Raw genomic sequence first — 16,999 nt, 5'->3', positions numbered from 1 at the left:
ACTTAGTATCCGTATCTTCCCTTTCCAATGTAAATTTGAGTCTAGAATGAATATTGTTAAACGAATGTAAAATATCTTGGATAGTACTACTATCGGTAATAACTAGAACATCGTCTAAATACCTCCCATAGTATGTGATACGGGGACGAAAAGGTGTCAAATGTATCTGCTCAATCGTTGAGAGATAGATCTCTGACATTAAGCCACTCAGGCTCAAACCCATTGGTAATCCAAAAATTTGTTTGTACACCTTGTCTCGAAAGGTGATGTAGTTAGCCTCAACTAATAGTTTAATTAAGTGAAAAATCTCCTTTATAGGCAGCTTCGTATAATTAATCGGTGTCGAGTTTTTATTTAACATATCCCAAATAATATCTAATGTGTATTCAACGTTTACATTCGTATATAATGATGTAACATCTAATGAGAATAAATTGTCATTGTCGCCGAGTTTACAGTCCTTAAGATTATTAAATAATGTATCGTAATTCTTAATCCCAAATTGTATAACCTGTCTAAAAGGTTTTATAATGTTATATACATGTGTGGCTAAGGCTGAAAATGCCGAGTTCCTGTAGGAAACAATAGGTCGAATCGGAAATCCAGGCTTGTGTAATTTTACCTGACCAAAAAGTGCAGGAATATTGTATGTTCTGGACTTCAATTCCTTCAACTGAACCATAGTAATGTAGTCGTTTTTACGATATGTGGTTAACGTTTTATTGTATTGATTTACCAAATTGGTAAACAGTGTCGGGTCCACTTCACAATAAGTGGAGCTATCAGATACAACTGAATCTAACTTATTAATATAATCATGTTTATCTAGTATTACCACTGTATCTCCTTTATCTGCCCTCTGTATAATAATGTCCTTATTTTCTCGAAGTTCTCGTAAAGCTGAACTGTCATGTGTATTCAATTTAGGAAGTCGTGTTTCTTTTATGTTATTCACTACTTGGTTAACTTGTTGAATAAATACATCTTTTTGTGGAACACTACGAAGTCCAAATTCAAAATCAATTACGCATTGTTTTTTTGGCAGCTTTCGAGGTGGTAAATTATAATTTAATCCTTTGGATAAAAGTGAAATCTGGTCCTGCGATAGTGTACACGAGGAAAGATTTGTAACCTGTTGATTGTTTTGAATTGTTTTGAATTGATTTTGAATTGATTGTTTTTAATTGTTTTGAATTGATTTTGAATTGTGTTAAATTGATTATTTAATTATTTATATTTCACTTTAATTATTTATATTTTACTTTAATGTACCGGTAAGTTGTCGATTTTTCCGTTTTAATTTCTGGAGGGTATCATACGGAAGTGTTCCACGTACTATATTGAGGTAAACTCCTCTTATCAATTTACTAACAGATATAAGGAATGCAGAACTAGAATTTGGGGAGTACAATGTCTACAGACAGGATAGGAAGGGAGGAGGGGTTATGCTATTAGTTAAGAAACACATAAAATCCAAGGAAGTGAAGCCAGTCGACATCGCTGGACAGTGCCGTGTCGAGTCAGTTTGGTGTGACATAAGCATTGGGAGATCAAAATTGAGAGTAGGAGAGTGCTATAGGCCTAATGACTCTGATGAGTATAATACGAAACTGTACAGAGAAATAGAGTGGGCTAGTAAATCAGAGAGTCTTATAATGGGGGATTTTAATTTCCCAGATATTGACTGGAATTTGGGGACTGGTAACACACACACTAGCAAGGCTTTTGTGGATTTATTGGATGATTGTTTTCTACATCAGCATGTTCGGGAGGCAACTAGAGGGAGTAATACTCTTGATTTGATTATCAGCAGTGATTCTTCATGCATTAAGAATCTGCAGATAAATGAACCACTAGGTGGCAGTGATCACAGTGTTCTGAAGTGAGAGTTACTCAAAGAGGTAACTACCATCACGTGTAAAGGGAAGGGTTTTTGCTTTCGTAAAGGCGACTACGATGGACTGAGACAGTATTTAAATTCTATACAGTGGGATCAACTGATGATGTTACCAACAGCAAATTCAAAATGGGAAGCATTCAAAGAACTTATCTTGCAAGCTACTAGGCTTTACATACCAACTAAGAAATATTGTTCAAGGTTTAGGTCTAAATGGATGTCAGATGAACTAATGAAGCATATGGCAGAAAAGAAAAATGCATGGGATACATACAAATTGATCTGTAACCAAGTTACAAAGGAGGTTAGGCAGGCGAAGGCAGGTTACGAGAGATCCTTGGCAAGGGATGCAAAGAAAAACAGCAAAGAGTTCTTTACTTATGTAAACTCTAGAAGGAAGGGGATGAATCAGATTGGTCAACTGTTGATGACCCTGCTCAGGTAGCTAACAAACTAAATGAATATTTTGCATCGACATTCACACATGAGGAGTTATTCAGCGAGGGGAATGCCAGAGGTGTATTCAACTCTAGCAGTAAGCTAGAGAATCTTGTAATAACTGAGAGCAAAGTGGAGGAGAAATTGTTGAAGATAAACACAAGAAAGGCACCTGGGGTGGATGGGATCTATCCAGTTATATTAAAGGAGGCAGCAAAGGAAGTAAGCAAACCCTTAGCCATAATTATGAGAGCTTCCTTGGACTCAGGGGAGGTACCCATGGACTGGAGATGTGCAAATGTGACCCCAATTCACAAAGGAGGATCAAAGGCTGACACAAGTAATTATAGACCTGTGAGTTTAACTTCTGTTCCAGGAAAATTAATGGAGGCACTAGTTAAAGAAGCACTGCAGGATCATCTAGACAAGACTTCAGTTATAGCTTGGACACAGCATGGTTTTGTTAAGGGGAAGTCTTGCCTGACCAATTTGATTGCATACTATGATGCAGTCACAAAAGAACTGGATGCAGGGAATAACTTTGATATTATATACTTGGATTTTAGAAAGGCTTTTGCTACTGTTGCACATGGAAGACTGCTGCACAAATTGGAGCAGTGTGGCATTGGAGGTAAATTGCTGCTATGGATAAAGGGGTGGTTGAGGGGGAGAAGACAGAGTGGTAATCAATGGACACTGCTCATCGTGGACTAATGTTATTAGTGGAGTCCCTCAGGGTTCAGTATTGGGTCCTTTATTGTTCTCTGTATATGGTATATCACGCTTAATGTCCAAGTTTGCAGACGATACGAAGGTTGGCAGGGTTGTCAAGGACACTACGCTGCTGCAACAGGATCTGGAAAGGTTGAGCAGATGGGCTTCGAGGTGGCAAATGAATTTTCACATTGACAAATGTAAAACACTACATATGGGAAACAGCAACCCCAGAGCAACGTATCAACTCTGTGGTGCTGCACTGACAGGTAGAGAATGAAAGGGACCTGGGGGTGGCTGTGCAGGCAGATCTCTGAGCAGTGCAGATGGGCTGCAAGAGTAGCTCATGGTGTATTGTCAATGATATATAGGAATTTTTCTAGCAGGGATAAGGAGGTGATTATTCCCTTGTATAAGGCAATGGTCAGGCCACACCTAGAGTACTGTATACAGGCCTCGAGGGCCCATTTCAAGAAGGATGTAGAGCTGCTGGAACGAGTACAGAGAAGAGCAACAAGATTAGTGAATGGAACAAAGGGGTGTTCTTACAAAGAAAGGCTTAAGTTTTGCGAATTACAGTGTCTGGAGACTAGGCACCAGCGAGGTGATCTGATAGAGCTGTACAAAGCCTTGAATGGTTTGAGCATGCTCAATGCTGATGGGATTCTTCCTCTTGCTCAGAATAATCACCTGAGAGGGCATAAGTTCAGACTGAGGAAAGACAGATGTAGGATAGATGTGCGGAAATTTGCCTTTAGCCAGCGGGTGGTTGGTAGGTGGAACAGACTTCCATTCCTTGTCGTGGAAGTTGATAGCCTAAATAAGTTTAAGGCTCAGCTGGACAGGTATTTCGAACGAACAGAGGGGTGAAGTGGAAGTGGTTATTTTTTATTTAATTTTTTTTTGGCTGATGCTGCATAAGCTTGCTTTCTTGCATCAAATGCCTTTACTAATGCTAACAACCTGCTGGCTAAAGGCAAACTTCCGTACATCTATCATGCAACTGTTTTTCCTCAATTTGAATTTATGTCTCCTCAGACAATTAATCTGGGCAAGAGGAAGAATCCCATTAGCATTCAGCCTGCTCAAACCATTCTAGGCTTTATACACCTCAATCAGATCATAACACAGGTGCCTAGCCGCTAGATTACAATTTGCAGAACTTAAGCCTTTCTTGGTAACAGCAACCCTTTGTTCCATTCGCCAATCTCATTGCCCTTCTCTATACTCGTTCCAACAGCTCTACATCCTCTGAAAATGGTGCCTCCAGACCTGACCATTGCCTTATACAAGGGGACAATCACTTCCTTATCTCTGCTAGCAAAATTCCACTACTCTTGCTGCATGTCTGCACTGCTCACAAAACTTCATATCTGACTGCTCAATTACCCCTAGGTCCTTTTCATTCTCCACTACCCTGAGTGTAGTACCACACAGTTGGTATGTAATTCTGGGATTACTGCTACCCATATGCAGTACTTTACATATGTCATTGTTAAACTTCAGTTGCCACCTCTCAGCCCATCTGCTCAACTTTTCTAGATCCCATTGTAGTAGTATACTGTCATTAACCCTATCTATCTTCATATTACCTACAAACTTGGACATTAACCCTGATATTCTTTCATCAATATCATTGATAAATACAGAAAAGAACAATGCGCCGAACACAGAACTAAGGGGAACTACACTAATACTGTTAGTTCACACACAGCAGTATCCATTGGTTAATGCTCTCTGTCTTCTTACACTCAACCATCCCTTTATACAGAGCAGCAATTTGCTCATAATGCCATACGGCTCTGATTTGTACAGTATTCTTCTATATGCAACAGTATCAAAATTATGTTTTGCATCCAGTTCCTTTGTGACATCATTGTCAGACAAGACTTTCCCTTAACAATCCTATGCTGTGTCTGAACTATAACTGCAGCCTTGTCTAGATGATCCTGTAGTGCTTCTTTAACCAGTGCCTACATTAATTTCCCTGGAACAGAAGTTAAATTAACCGGTCTGTAATTACTCATGTCACCCTTTGATCCCACTTTGTAAATTGGGGCCACATTTGCACATCTCCAGTCCTGAGTCCTGAGTTCCCGTGGACTGGAGATGTGCAATGTATTATATCAAATACATAACACCAGGGGCTCACATCTGGTGAATATGGGCTTGGCACACCCACGGTCCTGAGCTGGATATCATCATTCTTCTCTTTCTTTTTTGGTCATTCCTTTCTGCTTCTGACTCTCTCTCTGGGTAATTCAGAATTTTTTTTTTTTTTTGGCTGGTGCAGCATCAGCTTCGGGCTTCCTTGCACCATATAGCTAATAATAATACATTATCAATATAATATCTCCAATTTGGAGGGTTCATTAGTTCATATATCAATGAAACAGCTATTGCACACTAAAGCTGATTATGAGACTGCTGGTCTCAATTACATGATAAGTCTTTCTCACAACGAAATAGTAAACTGTTTCACTTTACCACAGAAATTCATATTCAGTATAAGTCAAGAACTTTGTAACTACAACAACATATGGAGCTGATATATCCATTACATAGTAATGTTGAAGCCGTAATCAAGAATAGCCCTGCTCAGGAAATGGAACAATTCATATACAAGTGTATGCAATAACAGAAAGAACATATTAATCTCAACCATATTATTATTTTCCAAAAGCTAACAAAAATAAGCTATTTTTTATACTAGCAGAAACTTAATTTTTATGATAGTAATAACTGAACAAAGGTCTTACCATACAAACTGTGACACATATGTAAGATAATGTACGTTGATTTTATTTTCTTCCTCTTCATCGCTGCTAAGAAGAATCTCTTCTGCAGCATCTAGATTTCATGTATCTTCTGCTCTCCTTAAAAGTCACAAACTGCACTCTTCGAAGTCACAATTATTTTTTATGGTCTCAAATTTTATGGTAACCACAGAACTTAACCCAGGGATCTCCCAACAAAATACAGTGGACCCCCGCTTTAAATGATACGTGAAAATCTGAAGAATATTTTCCAGTTAGCAAAATAAAAATAAATTTACGCTTTCCTATATAGCTTAATTATTACATACTAATTGATATTTCTATACACTGACTTTTTTTTTCTTCGTTTGGTTGTAAAATTTAAAACAGTAAAAATAATAAGCAATTAATAATAAAGAACACAGCACACACAAGTCGCAACAAACATGATACGGAATAATGAGTTTTTTATATGATTGAATATTTCATGGAAGGGGAAACACATTTCACCATAATAACGTGAAAACCAACAGAATTCCAGCTATCAGTACTATCACAAATGCAAGAAGATCGAGCTTACTACCTGTTTATAATTGATTACACTAACAAAAAAGACCAATAAACTGGAAACTGCAAATTATTTTATGGTAGTGACCTCCAGAAATGTGCTTTAGAAAAATATCACAAAGGCGATAATGACTAACGAGTCAACAGCAGGGATTCGCAAAAAGGAATGGCAACATTAAAAATTACATTTAACATAATAGCAGGGTCAGCACAAAAGCTCAAAAATAATGTGTTATGTGAGATTTGCAGCAATTCTCAAACCACGTTAGAGAGAAACCTTGTTTTAGAAGTACTGTGTTTTGTGAGGATTGCCGCAATTTCTCAATCATGTTAGAGCGAACCCATGTTATATGAGAGTTGCCTATACTTCCTTTTGTACTATAATTCCATTGGTTCCGCCAAATAGATATCCATAAGGTCCAGATAGTTTTTCCTCCTGCTTATAACCCAGTTGGCAGTCTACCTTGATGCCCATCCTTTCGTAGGGGATTCTTCACTGCAGGTAACATTTTTGAAAATGTTATATAGTTCATCAAGAAATTGTGGATGTGCTGAAAATAACTATGTGAATTAAGATTTCACTATTTTGCATTAATTAGAAAATTACAGATAGGTAAGTCTTATTTCAAGGAGCCTAGAGGAGAACAGGCATTCTGTGTGTTATCAGACACTCAGTCTAAAACACTGATGGATCCAATATCTTTCTATTTCAGAAGATTTAGGGTTGGCCTTCTTCCCTAAAATCCACTCATGCACACCTTCTCGATGGTAAGCTCTGTTACGTCACTTAGCTGGCAATGAATGTGTAGAGTGGTTCTCTTTAAGACACCTGGTCAGCATGAAGAGGAAAAGACCAAACTCTCCAGTACATGACAGCATGACAAAACAAAATGGCCCATGCACGGAACCTGAACTTGGCCTGTTACAGCGTAACATTGCTCATCGGTGAAGATAGGATATTAGAGCTGGAAAAGGAATTAGAAAATGTGAATTGGAATATCATCGGTTTGTCTGAAACAAGAAGAAATGTATCACTTATAAGTATTATCAAGTGAAAATCTGCTGTACACCAATGGAAACAGTGAAAGGAGTGAAGGTGGAGTTGGCTTTCTGGTCCATAAAGATATAAAAAACATTTTGGAATTCAAAAGTACATCACCAAGGGTGTCAAGACTACTACTCAGGATTTCTAAGAGGTATAAGCTAAAGGTTATAATGATTTATGCACCAACATCGAGCCATGATGATGAAGAGGTTGAAGAAATGTACACCGAAATTGAGATTCTTCTAGATGAACAGAAAACTCTCTACACTATCATTATGGGCGACTTCAATGCTAAGGTTGGAAAGAGAAAACAGTGCAGAAAGGGGAACTATAGGAAATTTTGGAATTGGTGAAAGACTTGTGGAATTTGCAGAATCTCGAGGAATGCCAGTAATGAACACTTTTTTCAAAAAAAGGGTGAACAAAAAGTGGACGTGGAAGAGCCCAAATGGATTAACAACTAATGAAATCAACTTCATCCTCACTAACAGAGGATATATCATGAATGATGTTACTGTCCTGAACAAGGTAAACGGAGGTGATCACAGAATGGTAAGATGCAAACTTGATATAGATGTAATAAAAGAAAGGAAAAAACTTTTCTCGAGAAAATAATATGAAGGTCTTTGAGATAACAGAAGAGGAGAAAAAGCAGTATGTACTGGAACTTAAGAACAAGTTTGAGCTTCTGCAGACTGTTCAGGACCAAGATATCAACAAGGAATACAGCTTTCTGAAAGTAATAAAGCCTAAGAAATCTATAAGTAAAAAAAGTTCAAAGAAGAAAAGATTAGTCAAGAAACAATTGTCATGACGAACGGAAGACAACAAATGAAGAGCAAGATAAACACTGCCAAGGATAAAATTGAGTATACTGAGTTATACAAAGCCATTAGACTCAGAGAGGACACAATAAAAGTAGAACAAGCATTAAGGGAAAACGAAGGACTTAAATCAGCAGCCATGAGCAGTAATATAGAAAGACAAATGATACTGAAACTGAAGAACAGCGATGGTGTACTTATAAATAGCAGAAGACTACTATAAAGAATTATACAAGGAGTGAGGGAATGATGCCAGCAGTGGGGAAGATGGATCGCAAATTAGTAACACATATGACATATCCGATATCTTTCGTGCTGAGTAGAACATGCGTAAAGAAAATTAAGAATCAGAAAGCCCCAGGTGAAGATGAAGTTACTGTGGAGTTGTTAAAATTGGGAGGAAGAGACATGACACAGAAACTGGCAAGACTCTTCACAAAATGCATAAGAAAAGGCATGATGCCTAAGGAGTGGAATAATGCAATCAGAGTTTTGCTGGATAAGAAAGAAGATAAATCAGAATTTTGAAATTATAGACCAATTAGCTTGTTATTCCACATCTACAAGTTGTTCACAAGGATCATTACTAAGCCATTAGATTAGAATAACAGATTAGAAAGAATACTTAATGAGAATCAGCCGAATGAGCAAGCTGGCTTTAGGACAGAATTTTCAACTATGGATCACCTTCACGTAATATCACTGCTAATGGAGAAAGTAAATGAATATAAAACACCATTATGCCTGGCATTCGTGGATTATGAAAAGGCATTTGACTCCATACAGCATAAGGCAATGTTTTGGGCAATGGAAAGACAAGGCATAGATACCCAATATAGTATGATTTTGAAGAAAATATATGAAAACGCTACCTCCTTTATTAAACTAGACAAAGACAGTAGCAAATTTAAAATTGAGAAAGGAGTTCAACAAGGAGACACAATATCTCCGAAGGTGTTTACTGTTGCCCTTAAAGAAGCTTTCAGAAGATTGGTTGTTGTTGTTATTTGGTTTTTAGGAGCATTAGCAACTAAGGCCATATTGCTCCAGGAATATGCAGTGGTCATTCCCTGACCTTTCCGCATCCTACGTATTTGGTGGGCACGGGCTCGAACCCCGGTCTAATCAAGAAGCGTGTGCTACGCATTACTGCTCCTGCCCACCTGGCTACGCCCAGAAGATTGGACTGGTCACAGAAAGGAGTCAAGGTGATTGGAAAGTACCTAAGCCATTTACGATTTGCAGATGATATTGTGATTATAAGCCATGATCCTAAAGAATTACAGGAAAATTTTAATCAGTTATGCAAAATTAGTAAGGATTTTGGACTAAAAATGAATATGGCTAAAACAAAAGTAATGATGAGCAAGTATGCCACAGAAAGGGATATAACCATTGAAGGAGCAGTAATTGAAACGGTGGATTCATATAATTATTTGGGACAAGTCATTAGCTGTAATAATGATAAATGGCTGGAAGTCAAGAGAAGAATAAATCTTGGATGGATAGCATTCAGAAAATACAGTCACATACTGAGGAGCAATATCCCAATTTGTCTGAAACGTAAAATAATGTACCAATGTATACTCCCCACCATGACTTATGGAAGTGAAACTTGGGCACTCACCAAAAGAATGGAAGAGAAGCTGACAACTACACAGCAGAGAATGGAATGAATTATATTAGGAATCAAATTGTTAGATAAGAAGAGAATCACATGGATTAAGCAGCAAACTCAAGTAAAGGACATTCTTATCAAAACTAAAGTGGTCTTGGGCAGGACACATAGCTCAAAGACATGGCAGATGAACTAAGAAAATAACAGAATGGTACCCAAGAGGAGCTAGAAGAAAACCTGGAAGACAACGATGGAGATGGACAGATGAAATTCATGAGTTTGTGGATAGTAAATGGATGGCCATTGCACAAAACAGAAGGAACTGGAAAGTTGCTGGAGAGGCCTTCATCCTGCAGTGGGTTGAAAATGACTGATGGTGATTGAAGCCTTATTTCCTATAACAATTCATTGACTTATCAAAACATGAAATTTCCAGATTCCTGAATAAGATTCAACAGAACCAAACTACCAGGTTGGGAAGTTACGTGACATACTGAAGCGTGACATACAGACACGTGTAACTTTTAGAAAGTTAGTCAAGGTAGGGAAGTAATGCTTACATGCCTCTAACTTGTAATTTTATAATTGACACAATAAACTGTATTGAAAACTTAATTTCACATAGTTTAATTAGTGTTTTCTGCACATCTACATTATTTCTTGTTAGGCTACCCCTGTTGTCCTTTCAAAAAGTATTTTATGGATTTTTGCATAGAATTTAATTTCTCTCAGGGATATTTAAAAAGAGGAGTAAGAGATATTTTAGGGAGAAATCATGTCGTGCATGAATTAAAGGAACAAGAACTGTTTTGGTATTCTCCTAAGCAAGGTAAAACTAATAAAAGCATTAGTCACTTGTACTTGTTAGTTTTTTTTTTTTTTTTAAATTCCTGTTATTCCTTTGATTAATTAAAATATTATTTTGACTATGAATTTTTGTTTTTCACTTCATATTTCTCTGAGTTACCATTTGGTAACATCTGATATACACTTTAGTACTTCAATAGGTGCCTAGCAAAAAAGAACCACCTAAGCTGAGGGTATAATGTTGATTGAGAACTTTGTCCCTTTCCAGTCAAAAGTGAATTTAAGGCATGGATCTGAATTTCATTTGCTCATTAAGTATGGTATTTTGAAAAGCTGACAAACACAAATGTCCCTGGAAATCTTCCAGAACTTTAAATTATTCCCATACTGGGATATGAACTTGTCATGTACACCAGGAAAATTTCAGCCCAATTCATTACTCCAGGATGTCTTTGTAAATGTGCTGGCTTGCATAATTTTAGGTTGTTTTTCCTGGGAACACTAACAAGGAAATGAGAGAGAGAATGCTATAATATAATATATGGATAAGGGAAGTTAAGTTCAGAAAATAGGCCTTTGTTGTAAAAATATATTTATAGCTGAAAGGGATAACTTAAATAATTGTATAGTCTAATTTCATATTTTCTTTACAAACAGAATAAGTACTCTCCTTGGGATTAGGACAGTTCTCATTTTCAAGAATGAAACATCTCTCAGAAGAGTCTGTTGAAATGGTTCCCGAATTTTGTCAGTGTTGTATAACTGGTGAAATGTTCTGACGTTGTGAATAAACTGCGTCATCCTCTCAAGAATAATTCTCCATTCTGTTTCATTATTCACTTAGCCATTGGCAGTTCCACTGTGTTGTAATAAAATGTATTTTTATCAGACGAGTTTGTGTAATTATTTATTTTAAATGTAAGAGAATTAAAAATAATTTAGCTCATTCATTTGGATACTTGGCTAATACATTCATATTTTTTAATGGAACTTGGCAGTACTAATAACTGATAGACAGGCAATTTATCATGGATATCACACAACTAAAGACATTAAAAATTCAGAGGATGCCAGTAAGAAGAGGGGATATTTCCAAGACATTTGATCTTAGAGCTGACTCTGTGTCATCTACAAAGTTGTTAAAAAAACTAATAGTTCCTCTCCTGCTTGGATCCAAGACCAGGGAATTTGTTTTGTATCATATTTTTACAAAAGTCAGTCTTTCATGTAATTTAACCTATTTCAACTGGATTGAATGTTCTTTAATACAGTTGAAATAGGTTAAAAGACTAATCATTGGTAGAGGAAAATGAATAGCTTTAATTTGATATTTGGGACTGATTATTTCAGGAAGTGATAAATCACCCATTCCCGTTCTTCTTTTCTACAATAAAATATGTTGGATTTGTTTGTGCATCAGAAACTGAGGCTATAATGCAGTTTATTGACAAAGTGACTTTGCCATCCTGATCAAGCACCTAGAATGTTACAATACTTTATTATTAATGACAGAACATCAGAAATGGTTCTCATTTGCACAAGATCCCAAGCTGGATTCTCTGGATTTTTGAAGCACTATAACAGAATGCGGTGTTCTGTTATGAACACTGGACTTAACAAATCTGAAGGTTTTTGTTGTCTTTTTTTTTGCTTTCCCTCATGATAATAGGCTTTTGTGTTTTTGAGTATGGAATAAAAAATGATTCAAGAAAATAAAGATTTATATTCTTGATCAGTTATAATCAATAGTCTTGAAATTTTTTTATATATATATTCTTGATCTTGATCAATATATTTGATAAAGATCAATTATACTGCTAAATTCCTGATAAACAATTACGATTGAAACTTGAGATATTACATTGCCAACTGCAATTTTTTATTAATACAGTATTTATTAATAATGAATGATAAAAGTAAAACATGGGACTGAAATGACATTTAAAAAACAAAAAATTTAACTTGCATTGCTGAAAGCCATGACCCTGCAGTTTGCATATTATGTGAATAAATATAAATTTTAAATGTCATACTTTTAATGGTTCTCTGAAGTGGAAAATGGAAGTTACTTTAACTTTGATTTCTCATTTTCAGAAATAATTTTTTTTTTTTTTTTGTTATTTTTAAAATATGTACAAAAAACACAGCATGCTTTAAATATGCTTAATTTTTTTTAAATTAAAGGATTACATACAATATGTACTGTAATCCATTAAGAAAAGAAGTATTAGTATTAATAGTGACAAATTATAAAAGAAATAAAACTTATACATCAGCCAAAAAAAAAAAAAAAAAAAACTATTTCACCTATCCATCCCCTTCCACAACAATGGATGGAAGCTTGTTCCAACAATCAATCACCCATTCACTGAAGGCAAACTTCCACACATCTATTCTGCAACCATCCTTCCTCAATTTGAATTTAATGTCCCCTCATGTGCACAGTCTGAGCAAGAGGAAGAATCCTATCAGCACCGAATTTGCTCAAGAGATTCAAAGCCTTAAACAACTCAATGAGGTCACCTCGCAGGTGCCTAGTATCCAGATGCTGCAATTTGCAGAAATGAAGCCTTTCTTCATACGAGCACCCCTTTGTTCCCCTGATCAATCTCAATGCTGTTCTCTGTACTTGTTCCTGAAATGAGACCACCATCCTGTACTGAAGATCTGGTCTGACCACTGCATTATACAATGAAATAATCACCTCCTTAGCCATGCTATCAAAATTCCTGAATATAGCAGTAATAGTGGCATGTGATGCAAGAAAACAAGTGTATGAGCTTATGCAGCATCAGCCGAAAAAAAAAAAATCACACCATTCCCTCCAAATGCCTGTCCAGTTCCTCCTTAAATTTATTTAAGCTATCAACTTCCACAGCAACAGATGGAAGTTTGTTCCAGCAATTAACCACCCGCTGGCTAAAGGCAAATTTCCGCACATCTATTCTGCATCTGTCTTCTTAATTTGAATTTATGCCCCCTTTGGTTAAATAAATTCTAACTTAAATTTATAAAAACTGCCACTTCCTCAAAAAGAAGAAGGTTAGTTCCAACAATTAGTTACCCACTGTCTGAAAGTAGTTATTGCACATCTATTTTATGGCCATTCATTTTCATTAAATTTATATTCCTCTGCTAAATAAGAGTAAGCATGCCATCAGATTTAATTTTTATGGCACAAGGGCAACCAAGGCCATGATGTGCCAAAAAATCAGAATTTAATTTACTAAATTCATTTATAGTCTTAAATGCTTCAATCAGGTCTTCTCACAGGTGCATAGTTCCCAAAGCACTGCAATTTGCAGTATAGAAGTCTTTCATGGTAAAAATAACCTTTTGTGTCTTTGACTAACTGGGTTGCTCTTCTCTGCACTATTCTAAGAGATTCACATCCTTCTTAATCCTGTACTACAATGTTTGTTAATATTTTTGAATCCATACCCCCCTTTCAACTATTATAAAAATCTTGCTTCTCCTTAACATTATTCAAAATGTGAAAATGTATTAATTATCATTATGGGGACTAAAAACAAATCAAAATAACTCTTAATATATATATATATATATATAAAAATTATTTCATATTTAAAATTTCCAAATATTTCTCTTACAATATGTATGAAGGGAAATATTTCCCTTTATACATATTGTTATTAATGTAAGTGTTGGGTTTGCTGGTTTGCCATAAGCTTTTCTATGTTGGGTACTGTGGAAGATAAAGCATAATGTGGGTCACTTTCAATGTCAAGTCTGCTGCACTGCTTTGTTTTTATAGCCAGAAGTGCAGAAAAACCAGATTTGTAAGCTTATGTCGATGAAAATGGGATAAGAACACGCAAAGCCTGTTTACTTGTTTTAAGATAAATAGGGAGATATTTTATCCAAAAAATTCTCTAGTGCAATTTTTTTTTTTTTTTTAAAGTTCAAATACATCGGCCAAATATGCCAAGCTCAGCTCAAGGCTTTCATTTTTGAAGGCTTGAAGCAGTTCATTTTAGCCTTGATATTACAAAAATAGGGGGATTGGTTTCTTCATCTCATAAATCTGACCAAGGATATTTCCCTTCGATAGCCAATGAACCTCAGTATAGAACAGAAAAGTTGTGGTTAGCATTCAAATCTTCAAAAAGCAAAAAGAAAATATTCTTTAGTTGTAATGTGCTGTTTTTCATATAATTCACTACCTTGACACAGAAGTTGAGATCTTCATGAATATTGCTGGGTATTTTTAGAAAGGGGAACAATAGGAAATTTTGGAATTGGTGAAAGAAATGAAAGAGGTGAAAGACTTGTGGAATTTGCAGAATCTCAAGGATTGTCAGTAATGAACACTTTTTTCAAGAAAAGGGTGAACAGAAAGTGGACATGGAAGAGTCCAAATGGATTAACTACTAATGAAATCGACTTCATCCTCACTAACAGAAGATATATTGTGAATGATGTTACTGTCCTGAATAAGGTAAATGTTGGAAGTGATCACAGAATGGTAAGATGTACACTTGATATAGATGTAGGAAAGGAAAAAACTGACTCGAGTAAATAATACAAAGGTCTCTGAGATAACAGAAGAGGAGAAAAAGCAGTATGTACTGGAACTTAAGAACAAGTATGAGCTTCTGCAGACTGCTGAGGACCAAGATATTGACGAGGAATATTACAACTTTTTGAAAGTGATAAAGCCCAAGAAACCTATAGGGAAAAAGAAATCCAAAGAAGAAAAAATTAGTCAAGAAACACCTGTCATGATGAACCGAAGACAACAAATGAAAAGCAAGAAAAACACTGACAGGGATAAAATTGAGTATACTGAGTTATGCAGCTTCAGTTGCCACCTCTCAGCCCATCTGCCCAAATTTTCTATCATCTGCAAACTTCAACATTAAGCCTGATATACCTTCATCAATATCATTAATAAATATAAAAAACAACAGTGGTTCCAACACCGAACCCTGTGGGACTCCACTAATAACCTTAGTCCACGAAGAGCATCATCCGTTGATTACCATTCTATCTTCTCCCACTCAACCACCCTTTTATCCAGTGTAGCAACTTGCCCTTAATTGCCATACTGCAGCAACTCGTATAGTAGTCTTCCATGTGCAACAGTATCAAAAGCTTTCCTGAAATCCAAGTATACGATATCGAAATAATTTTTTGCATCCAATTCCTCTGTAACCACATCTTAGATCCAATAAAATTTGTCCGACAAGACTTTCCCTTAACACACCCATGTTGTGTCTGAATTATTACTAGTCTTGTCTAGATGATCCTGCAATGCATCTTTAACCAGTGACTCCATTATTTTACCCGGAACAGAAGTTAAACTAACTGGTCTGTAATTAATCGTGTCACCCTTAGATCCCCTTTAGGAATTGGGGATACATTTGCACATCTCCATTCCATGGGGATCTCCCCTGAATCCAAGGATGCTCTCATAATTATGGCTAAGGGTTTGCTTAGTTGCTTTGCCGCCTCCTTTAATATAACTGGATAGATCCATCCATTCCAGGTGCCTTTCTTATGTTTAACTTCAACATTTTCTCTCGCGGCACCTCCGTAGCCAGGTGGGCAGGAGCGGCGGTGTGTAGCACATGCTTCTTGATTAGACCGGGGTTCGAGCCCATGACCACCAAATACAGAGGATGCGGAAAGGTCAGGGAATGACCACCTCATATCCCCCGGAGCAATATGGCCTTAGTTGCTAATGCTCCTAAAAACCAAATAACAAATTTTCTCTCGCACTTTGCTCTCAGTTATTACAAAATCATTAAGCACCTTATTACAGTTTGATAAACTTCTGCCATTTTCCTCCCTTAATAACTCCCCATGTGCAAATTGTAGATGCAAAATACTCATTCAGCTATCTGAGCATGATCATCAGCAATCAAACCATCAATATCAATCAAGTAGACCTATCTAATTCATCCCCTTCCTTGTAGAGTTTATATAAGTAAATAAGTGCTTGCTGTTTTTCTTAGCATCTTTTGTTGAAGATTTCTTGTAATCTGCCTTCGCTTCCCTAACCGCCTGTGTGACTTGATTACAGACTAGCTTATATATGCCATAGGCCTTTGTGTTGCCTGACAATTTATATGCATTCCATGCATTTTTTTTCTCTGCTCAAGTCTCATTAGTTCATCTGACATCCATTTAGGCCTAAACCTTGAACAACATTTCTTAAATCGGTATGAAAAGCCTAGTACGTTCCACGATTAGTTCCTTGAATGCTTCCCACTTAGAATTTGCTGTTGATAACATCATCAGTTGGTACCACTGTACAGAATTTAAAAACTGTCCGAGACCACTGTAGTCACCTTTACAGAAGCAAAAACC

General features: G+C 36.4%; 1 protein-coding gene across 2 annotated transcripts in view; it reads left to right on the top strand.

Moving 5' to 3' along the window:
• LOC150083223 (uncharacterized) overlaps nucleotides 1–11,554 on the top strand; it is a 279,993-nt gene extending 268,439 nt beyond the window's left edge. For both annotated transcript variants that reach the window (XM_090377115.1, XM_090377116.1), the window contains exon 5: nucleotides 11,324–11,554. In XM_090377115.1, the coding sequence (XP_090233241.1) occupies nucleotides 11,324–11,347 (24 nt within the window). In that variant the 3' untranslated portion in view covers nucleotides 11,348–11,554. The remainder of the gene's footprint in view (nucleotides 1–11,323) is intronic.
• The last annotated feature ends 5,445 nt before the right edge of the window (nucleotides 11,555–16,999 follow it).

Source organism: Mastigoproctus giganteus, chromosome 7 (genome assembly GCF_048544385.1).
Source record: "Mastigoproctus giganteus isolate SK-2022 chromosome 7, ASM4854438v1, whole genome shotgun sequence".
NCBI classification, from domain to species: Eukaryota; Metazoa; Arthropoda; class Arachnida; order Uropygi; family Thelyphonidae; genus Mastigoproctus; species Mastigoproctus giganteus.
Note: the sequence above shows the minus strand (reverse complement) of the source record. Positions and strands in the feature narration are given on the sequence as shown.